Source organism: Macrobrachium nipponense, chromosome 38, assembly GCF_015104395.2.
Source record: "Macrobrachium nipponense isolate FS-2020 chromosome 38, ASM1510439v2, whole genome shotgun sequence".
Taxonomy (NCBI): domain Eukaryota; kingdom Metazoa; phylum Arthropoda; class Malacostraca; order Decapoda; family Palaemonidae; genus Macrobrachium; species Macrobrachium nipponense.
Genome location: NC_061098.1, coordinates 1,499,134 through 1,518,447, shown reverse-complemented (window position 1 = coordinate 1,518,447; position 19,314 = coordinate 1,499,134). Strand labels below are relative to the sequence as shown.

The window sequence follows — 19,314 nt, the reverse complement described above, 5'->3', positions numbered from 1 at the left end:
AGTTGCAGAAATGTTTAAAAAACCAGATAATTATTCCCAAAGGGAGCCCAATTTTATTAGGTACAAGAATATCAATTTAAATTTCACTAGTCATTTATTAACATGAAACAATTTTTCATCAGTGACAAAGGATAAACATCTTTATAACAAAAATATAATTTTAATCAGTCCCATTCACACTTGCCATAGATGACAACCACCTAATTGCAATCAACAAGATTTGTAAGGCAATTCATCTCTCAACCCTTAATGGATTTATGGTATACTGGGATTTAATGAAGTGATGAAGGATAGTAAATTTAGTTCATCCAAACTAATGCCTAACAGTAGTTACATGCCAAATGAAATATTTATCCATTAGTCAATTTTTTTTTTATTATTTTACCTGCTTCTGACATAATTAATTTCCATTCACACAGTCGTCCACAAATTGGAACTGAAGTAGCTGATACAATTTTAGAGAAAATATAAATTAGATGGTAGATATTGAATGATATTTAACACTTTCAGAAAAAAACAAATTAGCTGGTAGATATTGAATGATTTTTACCTTGCTCTACTACAATGTGTAAAAATAATAAAAAAGCTAAGTTATAAAAAAGGAAGTTCATCTTGCACTGAAGTAGAAACAAAGCCTTGATAAACTTTGGTTAAGGAATACAGCAACTGTATGTATATGCAGCCCAAACTGCTACACCCTAAAAATACCTAAATTCATATTCACTTCTAGTTAGGAAGAGCAGTTATGTGTATTTCTCAAGAGAAGATTTATAAACATTAAAAATTTGTACAGACCTTATGTACAATATCAAGCAGTTTACAGCAAGTAAATTGTTTTCTATGGCTTCAATTGGCCATAAATATGTATATAAGAAAAAAAAAAGTACACCTGCAACACCTGAGTCAATTCTAACTCCATGGTCTGGTTATATCTCTTAACTAACCTGCAAAACCTAAACAAAATACAGTGGTTACCCTTACAGTAATTGTCTTTCATCTCCAATATCCCTACTTTACAGAAAATGAGTTGTATGACTAAAAGTCACTGTTGACGAGTTCGCCCAGACTGCAAAGACTTGGCAATCCAGCAAAAACCTAATCTGACTCTGAAGCCGCTGAAGAGCGTTCTTGCCTCTTCATAGACTGAAGCGCTTTCTCTCGTAACTTGCGTTCCAGCTCTTCTCCCCCTACACTGTCGCCCGTGTCACTGTCAGTATCCTAAATAGAATAATAGCCTGTTAATTTAACAAAATAAACTACCAATTATCAATATTAAAATGTACAAGTACAGAATTAATTTTGCACATGGTTGTGCAAACACTGAGAACATTGATTTCACATTTGTACACTGATTTCTATATAAATTAAATTTACAATAATTTCCAATAAATAATATCCCTCACATTTGTAACCAATAGCTATTTCCATCACAAATTCAATCTACAATAGTTTCCAAGTAAATAAAAATAATTTCCTTAATCTTTAAAAATTAGTTCCATTTTTCTTTACCACAAACCTACTTATGGATAAATGTCCTAATTATGAACATGAACCACCCCACTTAAACATGATTCTAAGCATAAAAATTTACATATCATACGGTACAAGATTAATGAGAATGAAATTCCACTAATAAAATAAAACAATTCATAATTATCACCATTTCTAGTCAACAAATATGGACATTCTTCACCAATACTACTTCAAAATAAGGGAAGACCTTGGTGGCTGTGTAAAAACCTCAATATATCATAAAAATTGTGTAATGTTGTGCAAAAGTGCAAGTACAAAAAAGAAATAAATAAAAAATCTTACCCAGCTCATTATACTGAAATTTAACTCTATTCTTCAAGCCCACAACTTCCCATTTACTTTTCATTTGTTTCAGAGTTAACGTACCCTACGTACCCAGTAAGTATGTACGGGTCAACCAAGCGACCAATTCAAAATTAATGGGTTTAGTTAGATTATTCTTCCAAGTGCCACGACAGGTTAACGCTCCACAATGAAAAGTAATCAAATTCTTATCTGACACCGTTTCTTTCTAATGACTATAAGAACCATGGATCCATCACTTCAATAATTTTACTTGCTTCACAAAATTAATGTATAAAATGCAAACTTAATTTCACATACTAAAGGCTTCTAAGGACAGCACCCTCAAAAAAGTTAGACATGTAAGTAAAAAGAACAGGACTGGATGAAAATTATAGGACAAAGAGCAAATACTATAATAAAGTTCACTATGACAATTTGTACTGAGATTATAAACATTCACTTACTTCATGCCTATGCTTATGCTTCTTGTGTTTCTTTTGTTTCTTGTGCTTCTTCTTCTCCTTTTTCTTCTTTTTCTTTTTCTTTTCTATCTCGGACAGCTGTGGAAAAAAAACATTATTCAAGAGGGAAATAAAAACTGGTACTGTATCTGTAAGAAACAAACCGTACATAAAAACTACTATTCTGTACTACAGGCCTAATCTATTACTGCAAAGGCAGACCTGAATATTACAAAAAAACTATGCTTACAATATATCTTTCATAATCAACTATAAAAGTAGAAGTATCACCTGAAATGGGTAAGGCATAATGAACCACCAAATAATAAAAAATTTTGTGCAAATGATGAACACATTAGCTACAGTTACCTGCTGCAAGTACTGAATTTACATTATTCCAATCTGGGTAACATAACAGCAATTCCCCATGCAAGTAATATAATGCAAATAAAAAAATTACTTCAGTACCAGGGAAAGCTTTCATGAGACTAAAATGGTTCAGGCATGTAATAAGTCTGTTATGGAAATAACAGGGTGATGACTAGTTGGAAGGCCCAAGGCGCATAGTGAACACCTATACCAGACAGGAATTCTGGTTGAAAAGCAGACATGACAGAAGAGTGGCGAGAACTCTCAAGTCTAATCCTTTCAAGGGAAAACTTGAGTTGAAAACCTTAATGAAATTATAAGAATGTACAAAACTCAATCTCATTTAATGTAATTAATTACTATAAGAGTCTAAATTCATGAGGCATATGCACAAACAACATTCATTACTGCCCAACATGCACCACTCAATGCATAGCAGATTCAATGACCCCCAATCCGCTCTCAAGAGCTGACAAAATATGCAAATGATAAAAACCAGTCTCTTTGGGAAGATATCTACCTCAGAATCACTGCTAGAGTCCTTCTTCTTGTGCTTCTTTTTCTTCTTCTTCTTTTTCTTTTCAACAGGAGATGAATCACGACTAGAGGATCCTTCATCTTCACTACCAGAATCCATTCTTCGTCTGTGGTGCGGAGATTCAGAGTCTGAAGGAGACTGAGTTCTCCTTTTCATAGGTCGCCTGGAAGGTCTTCCTCCATCAGATTCTGAATCTTCACTTTCAGACCCCGGGTGATTATTCTCACTAAAAAGGGATTATGAGTTACTGATCAATAGAACTGTATGGGATTATGAGTTACTGATCAATAGGACTGTATGGGATTATGAGTTACTGATCAATAGAACTGTATGGGATTATGAGTTACTGATCAATAGAACTGTATGGGATTGTGAGTTACTGATCAATAGAACTGTATGGGATTGTGAGTTACTGATCAATAGAACTGTATGCAATAACATACCAAAAATAATTTACCAAATAACTTTCTTAGCAAAGATTATATGTACAATAAAAATTATCTTATTGTTCACATATTTGATAACCAAAACACCAATATTTTATTAAGTATAAGGGGTAATGAATTTTTAAATTATTTTCTTACCTCTTTCCACTCAAGTTATACTGAGCTTCCTTTATAGTGTCCACAGAGTAATTTGCAAGAAGCATAAGACGACTAGCATTGTTTATGTTGTGCTTTTTATCTGGGGTCGGAGGCATACCTGGTCGACCACCACCACGATGAGGGGATCTTGATGTACTCCTGTGTTTTTTACGCATTGGCGAATGTGTTGGAGATCCTCTGAACCTGGTTAAGTGAATAAATGAAGTTAAAATCATCCCATGCTTAAAATGTACATTTCTGAGTATGGAGTTCCTCATTCTTAAAACATGAAAAAAAAATAATAAAATTAAGACAGAGTTCAGACTTGAAAAGGTGAGGAGCATTTCTTGGTTGATCTTCTATCAAAAGGCAATCCTAAGAGACAATTTCTCTAAACATGAAATCAAAATATAAATCTCTTTACAAAATCCCATTCTTTGTCAATTTAATTATGTATACACTCTACTTCTTATTGCTGTATTTTCTCTTTCTTTGCACCTACCTCTAGCACTCCATCATTATTCACCTCAAATTCTTCCTACCTTGAATGTATTATTTTACACCATTATTTACCCCTGACATAAACCCTAGAATAATTTACCCGTTCATTTTTAACATGAACTGGATACCTACAATATGATTAAATATTGGTAAGTTTGCAACTTTCCAAACTTTACCACTTAGGAACCACTGTATATAAGTCAAAGACCATCAGAGCTCTTATTGTTTTGTGTAAACTTGGAGCTGTGTACCCACTATCTGACTCCCCCAAAAGTGAATAAGTACATTTTAGCATAGTGCACACCCAGAAATAAATGACTACATTTTGTAACAAAGTGTACATTTTATTATTAATAGGGGTTAGTTTTTCCAGACCTCTGAGTCTCAAGTAGACTCTTCTCAGGCTGGTTAAACACAAACAAAGTGTACACAGTAGTAGTACTTGGAAAGAAGTGCATCTTTCATATTAATATTGAGTACTAGTACTACTGTACTTCACTGACACTGATAAATAAAATTTGTGTACATAATTTACATACTGTACCACCTAAAAACTTAGAAACAGGAAGAAAAAGTGAATATGAGGTACAAAGTGAAGGGTTAGAATATGGACCTTGTAACAACTGCAAGTTACAAGGTGTATGTGAACACAGTTTAAACATCAGTTTAGAAAAATAACCTGCATGTTTCAAATATAATTTGCATTTATGGAACAGAAGTAGTGTGGATAACACCTGCTCTGGAAACAGTAATAATAATAATAGGGATTAGTTTTACAAGACCTCTGAGTCTTATATAGACTAAAGTAACTAAAGTAGAATAACCATGACTACCAGCTATCCTATAACCTATTCTATATAAATAACACATTTGTCAAGACTTCTCAACTCTGACCTTTTGAAATTACCTTTAGAATGAAAACATACATACATACATACATACATACATACATAATTACACCTAAAGTTTTCCCAGATTTCATTTAAACAAGGTTAATGAAAAATCAAAAATCAAATTACAATTACCTCTGAGGACTCATAGGTCTTCTACGGGGACTAGAGGATCGTCTCATTCGCTGTCCTGGAGAACCTCTCCCTCGCATCATGGGCGACATTCGACCCCGAGGACTTGGAGACCTACGCATTCTTGGGCTAGGAGACCTACGACCTCTGGGACTAAGCGACCTTCTCATCCTTGGACTGGGTGATCTCCCGCGCTTGATGTTGGGTGAAATTCTACCTCTAGGGCTGGGTGACCTGTGTAGACAAGGAGGACTGCCTATTGGACTGGCTTGGACCATGAGACAACTTTAGACACTCAATCTGTGACCTTCCATTTCTTCCGCATCTGGGATTTTGCGACTGACTACATGAGTTTGGGATTTATATACTATAGCAACAAAAATAGTGGAGAATACACTCCATCTTCCACTTCTAAATTTACATAAAAGATGGTGTCACACTAAGAGGCAAACATTTTACAAATTGTCCAAGATCCTTTCCCTACTATACTTTTAAAAAAATTAATCTTATTCAGTGACTTAATACGTTAAGAAATTTTAAATGTCCCTATAAAAATGCTTTGGTAGTATCATTCTGTGTATGTATACTGTATCCCAAGTGTTTTGTGTTTTCCCTACTTCATATAACAAAATATATGGCTTTATTGGATGATGAATGTATACAACTTATTTACTACAGTGATGAAGACCATTTTCCACAATATTCATTCAACACAAACCTTCTCCTATAACGTGGAGAAATTGATCTTCTAGGACGACGATGAGGTGAGGGCGACCGCCTCACTCGAGGGGGAGTTCGCCTATGCATTGACGGCCCACCATGATGTCCACCATCCATTGGTCGCTGTGGAGGCTAAGGATCACATACCAGAAATTAATTAAAAGGTGGACACACCACTGGGGTATTTCTTAGTCCTGTTACAAAATAGGGTCACATTTACCTTCTTCCTAGGTTTCCAATATAGGCTCTTCCTTACTGTACAAATGAAGGCATTAAAAAACTGAATCATATACTCACTCGTGAGTAATATCCAAAAATTTAACTTATTACATTGTGCAATGCAATTTTTAGTTGTTTAATTCCAAAACAGACTTACAGGGAATTCCATTAAGCACAGGAAATATGAGGCAAAATCAAGTAAACACTTGGTCTGTAAATTAATAAAAGAACTAAAATAAAGGTATACCAAAGGGAAACCTTATTCAATCAAGAGCATCCCATAACGATCAAGAAAGAAATAACAGAAAAATATTGTAAAGCCATCTACAAAATCATGAATATATGTAGAAATTCTCATACTCATTGTATTTCATGGCTCAAGTTCTTTACATATCAAAATTCAATTTGGAACATGGCTTTTTATATTTTTACTTGAAACTTCAGCAAAGTAAAGGTACAGCAACATATATTACTGGGGTTTTTATGGGGCTTTACAAGGGCTAAGTGGCTTGGAAAACAGGAAAATAAAGACAAAGGGAATCGTGAATTTAAAATCATTGACTGTAACAACATTCACTCACTTCTGGGAATAATTTTCTTTAATTACTTGATGTAATCTATTTCTAGGATGCTAATTTTAGTGCCATTCAACAGCCATTTTTATATTTGTACTTTTATATATCACCTTACTTTTTGTAGCAAGTTAAAAACAAAATAAATAAAATCAAAATGACAAGTTGAAGTTGGTTGAAAATTTAAATTTCTTCATTTTTCGGAAACAATTTTTCAAAAAGAGGGTAAGAGAGATCAATTATTTTCGCAGCATTACAAATTTTGCAAGAACAACTTTCCAATTGCATTAATTTTAATGCAAAATCTGACCATTATTGGAAATAAACTATGAAAAAACACACCACAATTTCCAAGGTTTCTGCTTTGAGGGGAGTTCAACTATTCTCCATCACCCATTAGACATAATTCCAATGTTGCCAGATATCATGTGTTTATGATTAGTTTCCATTATTTCAAAAATATTCTACCAATGAAAAGGTTAGGAATAGCAGTTGATAGGGAGAGTAGAAGGGGAGAAATAAATAAATAAATAAAATATATACATACACATATATATGTATAGTATTAAGATTTCTGTTCTTAAAACCCAGTCAAGGATTTCTAAATTATATCAAATCAAGACAGTAATATTCCATTCCACAACAAATACCAAACACCTGTTTCTGAACAAGAACATTTTGCCAAGGAATCATAAAAAAGTAAAAACAACCGGACAAAACCAATGCATCACAAAACTTACCTCATCGTCAGAACTAGAAGGATCACGATTGGATCTGTATTGCCTTTTCTTCAATACTGAGTCTTCCTTGCGATGAATTTCAAAGTCATCCTCCTTGTTCCTTGGGGGGCTGCGACTTTCAGAAGAGCTACTGAAATTAATGATTGAAAAATGCGTTCAAGTAATTATACTTATATGAAAAGTGTAAAATTTAGGATAAACATGAAAAAGGGAAAAAACTAGTAGAGAGTAAATCCACCTGAAATCAACCAAACAGATACGTATTTCAGTTTCATGAATCAGACCACAGAAAATGAAGAAAACAAACACTATGTTAACTTACTCAAACAAAGAATGTTTAAGTCAAGGATATGAACATGGAAATTCAACAAAAACTTGATCAAATTAGCAAAAGCATAAGAACATCTGTGGGTCTTGTACTGACACTAACTTAGTAGTCTAGTAAACTTATGACACTAACATAAAATAACACTCCCCTAAACTACTTTGAATGCAAAATCTGAAGCAGCCTGAAACTTTATATCTGACTTTTAAATTCCTCACCAATCCTTTAATTACCAGCCTACGATGTTTCCTCAGAACCAGGAAAGTAAAATGCTCTCTTTTAAATGTACCCATGACTGCAAGACAAGAATTATGTAAAATCTTGAGCACCATACTTTTCTGAAGACCACATACCTTAAACTACCAGTTTTTAAAAAAAAAAAGTTTATATAAAAAGGCAAAATTTTACCTTATTAAATTGACCTGTGACCTGAAAATAAACAAAACCAAAGATAGCTGCCTACTAAGTTTTAAAATGAGAGAAAAAGGGAAAAAAAGAGAACCACAACCAGCAATAATACCAAGTATGGCTTCGAGAGTCACACATACAAAAACATTACCTTGAGGAGTCAGAATTGGAAGAGGGGGACCTCGATTGCCGTCGTCTCATGCTTGGTCTGGGGGAGGCAGTTCTCTTTCTGGGGCTATTGTGTCTCTTGTGTCCACCTGATGGCTTCCGGCCACCAGGAGAATGTCTCCTAGGGCTGGGCGACCTCTTTCTGATGCTGGGTGACCTTTTACGTGGGCTTCCAGACCTTTTACGAGGACTTGGTGAATGTTTACGTGGACTAGGAGACCTTTTTCTTGGTGTGTGAGATCTTCTTCGAGGACTGCGCGATCTTTTCCTCGGGCTATGTGACCTCCTCCTTGGAGAACCTCTTCGCTTCTTATCGTCATCCTTTTTCGGGGACCTCCCTCTGGGGGACCTTACAAAATAAACAAACTTTTTTCAATACAAAATCCAAAGTATAAAATATTAATTTACATATTTAGTGGCATTTAGCACACACATTTTCAACTTCAAATAAAACAATAAGAAATATGCACGAAAAATTTAAATTAAAAAAACAAAAGCATTGGGTTACCTATTCATTACAAAACTCAAAACATTACCATACATTATTTACCAAATTAAATAATTTTCCAATTCTGCAAAAGTTAATGGACTACCTTCCATCCAACTATTAATAATCTTACACTAAAAAACGTGACATTTTGAGGAAATCGTGTTACTGTGCAAAGAATTAACAACGGACAACTGTTAACAATGAAATAAAAATCCTGACAGACTCACTACTACTGATCTAGGAACAAGACATAATGTTGCTACCCCAAACCACACAAAATTAGTTTTAAATGAACAAGGACAAACAACAGAATGAACAAGAACAATAACTGCATATTTAAAACAATTCTTCTTTCCATTAGAGCTGGCTGAAGCTACTGTCTGATTCAATAAAGCTAAAAAAAACTTACTGGTATGTGGAATCTTTCTTTTTTATTAGAGGTTTGGTTGTATTTAGCAGTTCTGGGAAGGGATTAAATGCAAAATAAGCTATATCCTTATGATACCTCACAACAGTCCTCTCCATTTCTTTTCCACTTTGCACAGACTTAACCTCAAAATATTCAAGATCACCAGGGTACCTCGCTCTATGGCTCTTCTTGTCACGGGAATGGCTACTGTCAACCTTCTCTCTCGAGTGGCCCCTGTCATTTTTGTCCCGAGAATGGCCGCTGTCCTTCTCCCTAGAGTGACCACTGTCTTTTTCATTTTTGTCACTTCTCTCCTTCTTTGGCAACACTTCCAACTTCTCCGGCTTTACCTGAAGGTCGGGTTTTGGAGAAATGGGCTCTTGCTTTGGGGATTTCACATCCGAAGGCTTATCTTTGACAGAAACTTCACCATTTGTTTCTTTCTTCTCTTCCTTGATCTTTTGTTCATCTTTCTTCTCCCATCTGAAAAAAATTAATCCTCTGGATAATTAACTCACAAAAATACCAAATTCTAAAATAAAATGTATTTTTCCTAGGATGTAAACATATCCTTTCATAGATGGAGTACTTGGTGCAAAATGCACTGTGGCTGTCAGTAAATAATAAATCATTGGTGGCATACCAAGAAATTAGTTAAACAAACTTAGAGACCAAGACACCTTATTGCTCCTGACATACAATACAACAGTACACATTGGCAGAGCATGACATAACCCAATATAAGAAAACAAACATTGTAATAGCCATAGCCAACACATGCAAATACCAAATATCTACCTAGAGGCATCCTTCTTCGAATCTTTCTTATCATCTTTTGAACGAGGTGAACGGGACCTGTCTCGACGTGAGCCACGGGATGATCGGTCCCTACTACGACTTCTCCTGCAAACACACAAAATGAAGCAGGATGTAAAATATATGTGAAAGAATACTTGGGGAAGAAAATGTATGAAGTTTGTTTTTCATAGTTTAAAAAAAAAGGGGACTAGCAAAAGGATCTTACATTAAAAAGTGCAGATGGCGAGAGACTGTATGAAGAGAAACCAATTTCGAGTCAAGGACAAGAATTCTTATAAGACATTGAAATAATGTGAAGAATATGAGTGATACAGATGTGATCGATGCAAGAGTATAAACAGCTATCTAATTCAACACCAAAGAATTTGTTCTCAAATGGAAACTGGAAAAAGGTGAGGTCTAAGAAGTTAGAAAATCCAAGTTCTCAATTCATTGTCCTCAAATGTCAGTAAGTTTAAATGAGTAATTGTACTGTATGTCTTTTTATTGTCATTCTGCATTAAAAGTAATACTATTCCTTAAACAGCAACAACTTTGGACAACATGTGCCAATTGCTTATAAAAATTTCCCCAATTCCTTTAGATTGTTTTGTTTGTTTAAATGGTGTTTTTATGTTGCATGGAACCAGTGGTTATTCAGCAACGGGACCAATGGCTTTACGTGACTTCCGAATCACGTCAAGAGTGAACTTCTATCACCAGAAATACACATCTCTAACCCCTCAGTGGATTGCCAGAGAATCAAACTCACGACCACCGAGATGGCAGGTCAAGACCATACCGATCACGCCACTGAGGTGCTTCCTAATTCCTTTAGAGCAGTTTACTATAAATTAGCATTACACCTCTCCCCCTTCAAGTCAGGGGAAGGGTTGAACAATGCCCTCTAAAGTACCATGATTAACAAATACAATGGCAAGTAAAATCAGGTTTCAAAACAAAATGCCTCACGTAAATTCATGAGTTACTAAAACTACATAATTACAAAGAGCGAGTCAACATTCAAACCTTTCTCGACGATCTTTCTCCCTGTCTTTGTCTCTATCCCGATCTCTATCTTTGTCCCTATCTTTCTCCTTTTCTTTCTCCTTGTCCCTTTCACGTCGAGCTTCCTGTATTTTCTGGACTCTTTCTTCCTCTTCCTGAAATTGAGCAAAATACATACTCGCTGCAAAGATAAACAACTGGAGTAACTCCAGAAATATAAGAAATTTCAAGAAGGAATGTGTAGTAAAAGATACACAAACATACTAGTCATTACACTACGGTACAACATGTAAGGCAACCATCTTTACCATTTTCTTCTTCAATTCTTCCTTTTTCTGATCCAGAAACTGTTTGGGAATTCCAGAAGGACTTGCTTGGGCTGACAACAGGAGATCCCACATTAGTCCCATGAATATTCTGGCATTTTTCCCATTCAGGAATCCCGTTAACATAATCTGCATTTTTCTTGGATCTGGATTCTACAAAAGAAAATATAAAGAAACCTAAGACATTTCTTTCAAACACATCAAGCATTTACTGATATAGTATTTACAGAAAAATAATACAACAACAAATGGAAAGATATCGATATCCTCTTTGCAATTCATTTGAGTTCGACAATGTCATTTCACAACATTCAAGTACTGTTCTATGACCCGGCCAGCAAGAACCAAGTTGAATGAAAGTTTATATCATTAAGATGACAAATATGCCACTCATCAAGCTACTGTAATGAATATCTTTGATGGATATGCTAATAATGACTTCACTTTCCAAGAGGAAACAAATTTTTTGCTTCTACTTCACCTTAGTGTCCACAACATTCAAAAACTGTTTTAAACATTTCCCTAGGAACTGGACATGTAATGTCTGTGACCAAATACTCATAAACAGGAACCCATGTTTTTTGGTAACAAAATAAAATCCTAACCTTTTCAAGTTTCCCAACTTTTTTATTTTAATTTAAATCTAAATTCTTGACCAATTTCTTAATTACTTACAAAAGTATTTTATATATGGTAATACAGTATGAACTTCTTATTTAACAATGTACTGCATCTAAAAGATACTGATTATAATTCTTCAGTTATTAACCTGTACTGAAATATTTAGTATTTTGACACTTGACAGAACAAAACAAAACTTTTTTCCATGAGAACTGCAGACATGCACCATTTCAAGAGTAACACCAAAATTATCATTGCAAAACTTATAGCTGACCAGATCTTAGAGCAAAAGTTCAAGTGGAAATTCAATTAAATGAAATTTGCAGTCACTGGGAATACATAAAATTTTATTTGTCTGCTTAGTTTAAAGATAAGATTGCCAAAAGCAATAAGGTGACCGGTTGGTATCCAAAGTGCGATTGAGCGTAAGTTGTAAGAAACGAGGTTAGGATCTCTTATTTCATCACTTGAACCCCCAGGGTACCCACTATTTGAAGTCTCACAAAAACAGCCATGATCCCTGTAGAAGAGGGAGCGCACTACTATCATAGGTCTTACATGGATTTATTACACCAAACCTGTGAAAGCCGCACACAGACTCCACTACTAACGACGACTTGATGCTTTAGGCTCCCACCCCACTCCTCCTAGAAGGCTGAGTCAAGATACACATCAGTTGCTTACAATCAAAAGTTACACAGTGGTTGCTGTATTATCAGTCTTAGCATATGCTTTGATGAAAAGAGGCAAGCTTTTTTTGAAAAATGTTTTAAAACATCATCTTTAACTTGACAACAGCTGAAGTGATAGGAATAGCATGTGCTAAACTCATAAGCAAGCATTTCATTAAACCTAAACTAAATAGGGAATAACATTACTCCCAGAAAAATGTCTCATGTACATTATTTTGATGTACAAAATTCTCTTAAATGCAAGACTACTAATTTAGTTCTGAACATCTTTGGTTGCCTTACAGTAATAGAAAATTAACTGGTCTAAATAAAAAGAAACCTTACCAGCCAACATATTGTCCACAACCCCTCATGTAACATCCCCAGCAAGAAACAATATCACCGTTTTTTCTACCCGCATTACAGCAACATCTTTCTACTAAAGATTCCCATTCTTTAATTATTAGGTGCAAAAAGATTGACAGCCTAACTTTCATTGTTGTATCTGACATTTGTTAACAATAAACCACTAAATGTCTAAATTCTAAAAGAATATTAGCAACCACATACCCATGCATACATAAAAAAAACGTTTATAAACAGGAGCCATTAGCAAATAATATAAATCTCCTCTTTGATATTCTATACTGTAAACACTTCTGAATTTAAAAAATTCTACAGATCACTCAAACTGATACATGGAAATAATAATAAATGAAAACATTTAATGCCAAGCAGGCCTCACTTACATTTTTTTTCACACACACGTGTCAAATCTTTCATACTACTTAAATTTCCTAGTTACTTACCTAACAAACAAACATCATCACTGTTACACCTCTAATAACATAGTTGAAATTCAAAATCTTCTCTTACTCAATTCACAGCCAAAAACCACTTTCTCTACCTAATAGCAATAGAAGGAGTAAAATTGAACATTATATGCTGCACTGAAGGCAAATTCAAGCTAAATAGCAAATTTCATCAGCTGGAACATTAAAAAAAAAACACACACTAGATTAACCCTTCCCTGTAGCCAAGAGATAGCCATTCTTTAATAAGAAAAGTTTGCATCCATCACCATTACTTCCAGAACAATTAAAGGCTTCTACAGTATTAATAAAGCAAAATCTGATCAAATTTTGTGTTCATACAATGTACAAAGCTCTTAATTATACTGTGGTATGCATATAACTCTTCTCAACATTCTGAGTGAATGGGATTAAAAAAAACTAAAGCTGCACTAAAAAGAAATCTCTGGTACTCCCTAGAATATGAACTGGGATACACAGTCAAAAATTCTGAACAGAAAAAATGTGCTTGGGATTATGAACATGACCAGCCGAAAGAAAGTTAAGAACATCTATAGTTTTTCAGAATCACTTTTTCCATCTTTTAAGAGTGTGTTCATACAATGTTCTTTTTCATATTCTTATGGACCTTCCACCTATTCATGGTGGACCAGTAATTTTATTCTAAGTTGGTCTTCTTGAGGAAGAGCAAGAGATACTTAGAACCTACTCCATCTGAAGTCAGCACACCAAATAACATAAATCTTTCGGATGCCAAACCATACTAAGCAGAGTCCTAGGGAAGCGAGTCATCTGTGCCTGATGGTCCCCACAATCAAGACATACCAACTGTAAAATCTTGCCAAGATATTTTTGTAATAAAACTCAATATGTCACTGCAAAATGACCCACAGATGATGGGATTTTCTACAAGTAGGATACAGAGAACAAACCAAGAGAATACTCTACAATTTTTGTACTGTACAGTATAACAACACATTCAGACTACTCAAAAAGAAAGCTGTAAGTAACAAATCCATGACAAAGACCTTTACTGATATAACTGAAATATAAAATAGAAGCCAAACCCAAAAACTGGGACCTATGAGAATTCAGCACTGAAACAGAAATGGAAACTATAAAGATTTCAAAGGCGTGACAGGAGGAAAACTTCGCAGTTGTACAATGAAACAACCGTTAGATGATGGAACATAAGCTAAAAAGAAAGAGAATATGAATAGAGGTGCAGTAAAAAGGAATGAAAGAAGTTGCAGTTAGGGGCAAAAAGCTGCAAAGAATGGCACTACCCCTACAGGGTCTAATGATGCAATGACAAATGTTTTTCTGAGGTAACTGACGCAAAGTCCCCCAACCCCCTAAGACAGACTACCTCTCAGATACCAGGTTGTGTTACAAACACTCACATTAAAGTAAATCAAGAGCTTTGGTCATTATACGAATACTTGAGGAATGGTGAAAATATTTTTGTTACATGGTCTTCCAACTAAGTGTATGGCACTGGGTCCTCATAAAAATATGCATTGGTCATTTTTCAAAATGGAATACTACATACGGGCTATCACTGATGTGTGAAATAGGATGTGAAATAGGATATCATGCAATCTTTGAAAACCCTAATCTAAGGGGAAAACATTTCCAGCCACAATTAGTCAAGAGTACAGCAGTGCTAACCTATAGCAAAAGACTATGCCACCAGCTGACACATTTAACAAATAGTTTGCATATCTACTACTGCCATCTTAACTTTAACAATGACCCCTAACCACCCTCAAATCTGTTCTAGCTTCCTGACATCACCTATTTATCATTCCCTTCTTTTTATAAAAATAAAAAATCACAAAAATAAAAAGGAAATTACAATGAGGGTATACTTTTAGATATTTTCATTTGCTTAAAAACTGTATTGCAAAAGATTCACCTTACTTCATTTGCTTAAAAAATATATTGTGAATCTTACAAAGTTATGAAGCTTGCAGATCAAGACAACATAATTGCCAAATACCACTATGAAACAAATATGATGCCATAAGCAAAAAGCCAGATTGGATATCAAAATTATCTGCTACTAATGAAATTACCATTACAACCTAGTCTATTTCCAAGTTTACAGGTAAACATTACACTTGAGTCATAGTGATTCTGAAACAAACAAGGTACTTAAAAGCTATAAATAAGATCGTGCTATTTCAACATCAGATTAAATTGCATATCCATGTTAAATAAGACCTTGGCAATGAAAGTAGCCTACGCATCTACCAGACCTATATTTTCTCGGCAAATTTACCTTAATTTGAATTAGATTATTCCAAACCCTAATATGATATGGTGTTAACTCGGATCTACCTTGGAAAAATACTTGCTCTTAGCATATCAAAAAACACTACAAGGAAACTATGTGACAAAATACGTGTTAGCTGGTAATAGGATTCAACTGGGCCCAAAGGAAACGTGATTATGAAAAATGAGACGAGACAAATCTCCCCAACACAATTCTTTTTTTATTTATAAAGAGAAATAACTATGACTGACACCTGCATGGGTCCCAAAAGACATCTATCTGTCTGACGGATACAATAACCCCACCCCCAGCTTATCCACTTTCAACTTGTCAATCTTTGCTACTATTCAGCTACATTATTGTTTTGTCTCTTTCTTGCTATGCTAACTTTCCAGGGATTACTTTGCTGATTAATATCTTAAAATGAATAATAAATGTACTAAAGCGCTGATCTGATAGGCTCAAAATCATATTGTAAAAAGATTTGACAGCCTAAAGCACCTGCTACACTAACAGGCTATTGTACATAGTACTGTAGTGAAATCAGTTGACTACATGGGTAATTTTATAAGTACTGAAGATGGAATACTAATCGAGTACCACCTTGTCAATCATTCATCCAATGAATCCAGGACTTGCGCAAGCATAAATATAAGGTCCCTAACACACTTTTAAAGAAACTGTATTCAGAAAGGGTGGTAACTGTATGGAAATCAAATAAAATTAATTTAAAATGACATAAAAATCATTATTAACTCCAAGTCTTCCATTTAAACTGAAAGAAAAAATTTAAGAATTATGTAAATACCACTGAAAAGAATAGCCCACTTAAATTTATGTAACATACATGTTTTTTTTCTTGAATGTTTAATTCATCTCACAATTCACAGGAACAGGACATACCTACTTAATGATTGCTCACTCATTCATTTCAAAATACTATTACAGAATTTAACTAAACCTTCAAGAGAAATGGAAATGTTGAAACAACAACAGCCAAAATGGTACTTTTTATCCTGGATGTTGAGGTGTTAACGCCCAAAACGGCACTTCCAACCTTACAATGAATGAATAATCATTATCATAAATCTATTACAAAACACTCGACTAACACGACATGTGAATATCCCTTGTCCAGCCTGCAAAGTGCAACAGTGCACCTGAAATCCTCTTTTCGAGATTTATGTTGAGGGCTAACTTTGACTGTTCTTTCAATTCTGGTCTAGAGACTTCTGTACCTTAATGAAACTGTGACACTGAGGCCACCTGTGGGAAGACAGCAGCAGCAGAACCTGATATGGAGAGGCTTGCAACAATCGTGCTCCTGTGGCTGAAGCAGGATAACATCACGCCAGGCACATACATGGCCCAGCAGTCTCCCTCTTGCAGTTCAATGAATTTCCCCCAACAGGACAGGGAGGAGGACATGAAGCAGGCAGGACCAGAGGTAGCCCAGGTCTATGTAGCCTGGGCCAGGTATCTACTTCGTGATCCCAGCTTCCATGCTTGCGTCAGTCATTGTGATGGCGGTCTGGCTCCACGAAGGGTTCGGGTCACAGCTCCCAGCTTTCAGTTAGCCCAGGCTTCTTCCAGATACACCAAGGCAGGATGCCCAAGCGTCTTCCAAATAAGCCCAGGCAGGATGCCCGAGCGTCTTCCAAATAGGCCCAGGCAGGGAGCCCAGGCTGTCTTGAAGTTTTGAAGTGCTCCCAGAATACCCATAGGAGCTCAGGGTATTCCAGGCTAGTTCCTGGCAGATGAACTCCCAAGGCTTAGAAGGCCCCAGGATTAAACACACCCAGGCATCGGCCGAGTGTAGGTATGCGCCTCTCGTGTGGTCCCAGGCTGCTAACCTGAGCATCAGAAGAATTATGCAGTCCAGGTGGTCCTCACTCGCAAGGTATTTGAACTAGGCCGTTCAAATCCCTGCTAGAAAGAACCTGGAGAAGTAGCTATCACAGACCAGCCTCACTTATACATGAGGCCAGTCAGGCAGAGGGCAGGATCGAATCCTAGGGTTGCGGGTGGAGCATAGGTGAGGCGCCTCCGTCTCAATGGACCAATACCCCCTTTGGCATAACTTGCTGATTACCAGGAAAGATTGTCATGGTCAGAGAATATTAAATTTAAAATCAAACAATGTATCTGTGTTGTAAAGTACAGAAACTAAGAACGCATAACCATTCACCCTCCTCTCATACCAGATTTCTCTCTGGAGGTTAAAAGCATGAAACCCCAGCAGAATTACTCAGGTTTCACCCTTTTCCTCTTAAAATCTTGAAAAAAAATACTGAATTTTGATATTCAGGAAAGAAAAAACTACAAACACCAACTTGCACCAACATTCATGCCTCCATTCCCTTGGATAAAAGGCTCACCTTTTCTGCTTCAAGCTGGTTGAACACATATTCTATGACAACGTCATCTTCAATGCCTAAAATTGCTGTTATTTTTTCTGTGACCCAAGGTTTTATCACTTCCAAACGAACTTTTGTCATATCCACCTGCAATATAAGGAGTTCAATCACAACTATGAAAAAGTTTTACTAACCATGAACTGAATATAATTCAGATTCTAGAACAAATGTTGACCTTCACAAGATCATACACAACAATGACTAGCCGTTAAGTAACAGTTTCTCCTTTATGTTAATAATATAAATACACATTTAATTTATCCTCATGTTTTTCATCAGCTAAAGTAACAATATCAAACACAGACCTAGATATTTCAGTTTCCCTTCCTTACTAAACAAAAAATAGAGTCATTACATATCTATTACTTAAAGCCAGACTATGCTATATAAAACCCCGGTTTACTTTACACTAAGTTACATAGAATTATCTGGAATAACCGTTTTCAGTAACAGAGCAACAGGTCTAATAGCTTTATAGTATGTAGTATCATATTCTTACTTTTAAATGTCAATAACCATGGGGAAATAAAACAAAACAAAAATTGAGACACATAAAGAAGAAATTAGAAACTGGAGACATATGAAGCAGATAGGTAAATCAAAAAGGTCATCTCATTTTCAGGAACACCTATTTAGAAAAGAAACATTATTCTAATGCAGACCCTTACTTGCTTTCTTAGTCCTTATTATGGGGTAGAGCCTCATTTGTACCTTGGATCATGAACAGTATGAAATATGAAAAACTTTCTTTGAAGCATTCCTCTGCACATTCCACTGATCTAATGTTCATTTCCCATTTACATATATATCTCATATCCTTTGAGCAAGTCATATTAATTTAAAATGACTATAGTCCTAATAACCTTATAATAAGTGCAACTGACCTTCTTATTTAAGCTGTCAGCAAACTTCATCTCCTTCATGAGCTTTTTATCTTTGTTACTAAATCGATTGTCCTGCTCTGCAGACGTTCCCTGAAAAAGGGTAAAATTTATTAAGCATAATATACATACATATATATATAGAGAACAGCTGTAAA

General features: G+C 35.3%; 1 protein-coding gene across 3 annotated transcripts in view; it reads right to left on the bottom strand.

Annotated features, from left to right (window-relative positions):
* Positions 1-75: 75 nt before the first annotated feature.
* Positions 76-19,314, bottom strand: part of LOC135209555 (serine/arginine repetitive matrix protein 1-like) — a 51,568-nt gene continuing 32,329 nt past the window's right edge. The window contains exons 2-15 of one of the 3 annotated variants that reach the window (XM_064242212.1): positions 19,160-19,249; positions 18,237-18,362; positions 11,459-11,629; positions 11,172-11,305; positions 10,143-10,247; positions 9,516-9,827; positions 8,429-8,794; positions 7,545-7,674; positions 6,012-6,145; positions 5,297-5,527; positions 3,771-3,974; positions 3,169-3,412; positions 2,283-2,378; positions 76-1,218 (exon numbers count right to left, since the gene is read on the bottom strand). In XM_064242212.1, the coding sequence (XP_064098282.1) occupies positions 1,096-1,218; positions 2,283-2,378; positions 3,169-3,412; positions 3,771-3,974; positions 5,297-5,527; positions 6,012-6,145; positions 7,545-7,674; positions 8,429-8,794; positions 9,516-9,827; positions 10,143-10,247; positions 11,172-11,305; positions 11,459-11,629; positions 18,237-18,362; positions 19,160-19,249 (2,466 nt within the window). In that variant the 3' untranslated portion in view covers positions 76-1,095. Of the gene's footprint in view, positions 1,219-2,282; positions 2,379-3,168; positions 3,413-3,770; positions 3,975-5,296; positions 5,528-6,011; positions 6,146-7,544; positions 7,675-8,428; positions 8,795-9,515; positions 9,828-10,142; positions 10,248-11,171; positions 11,306-11,458; positions 11,630-17,096; positions 17,943-18,236; positions 18,363-19,159; positions 19,250-19,314 lie in introns of those variants that run through there. The other 2 variants (XM_064242213.1, XM_064242214.1) reach the window with 2 other exon arrangements.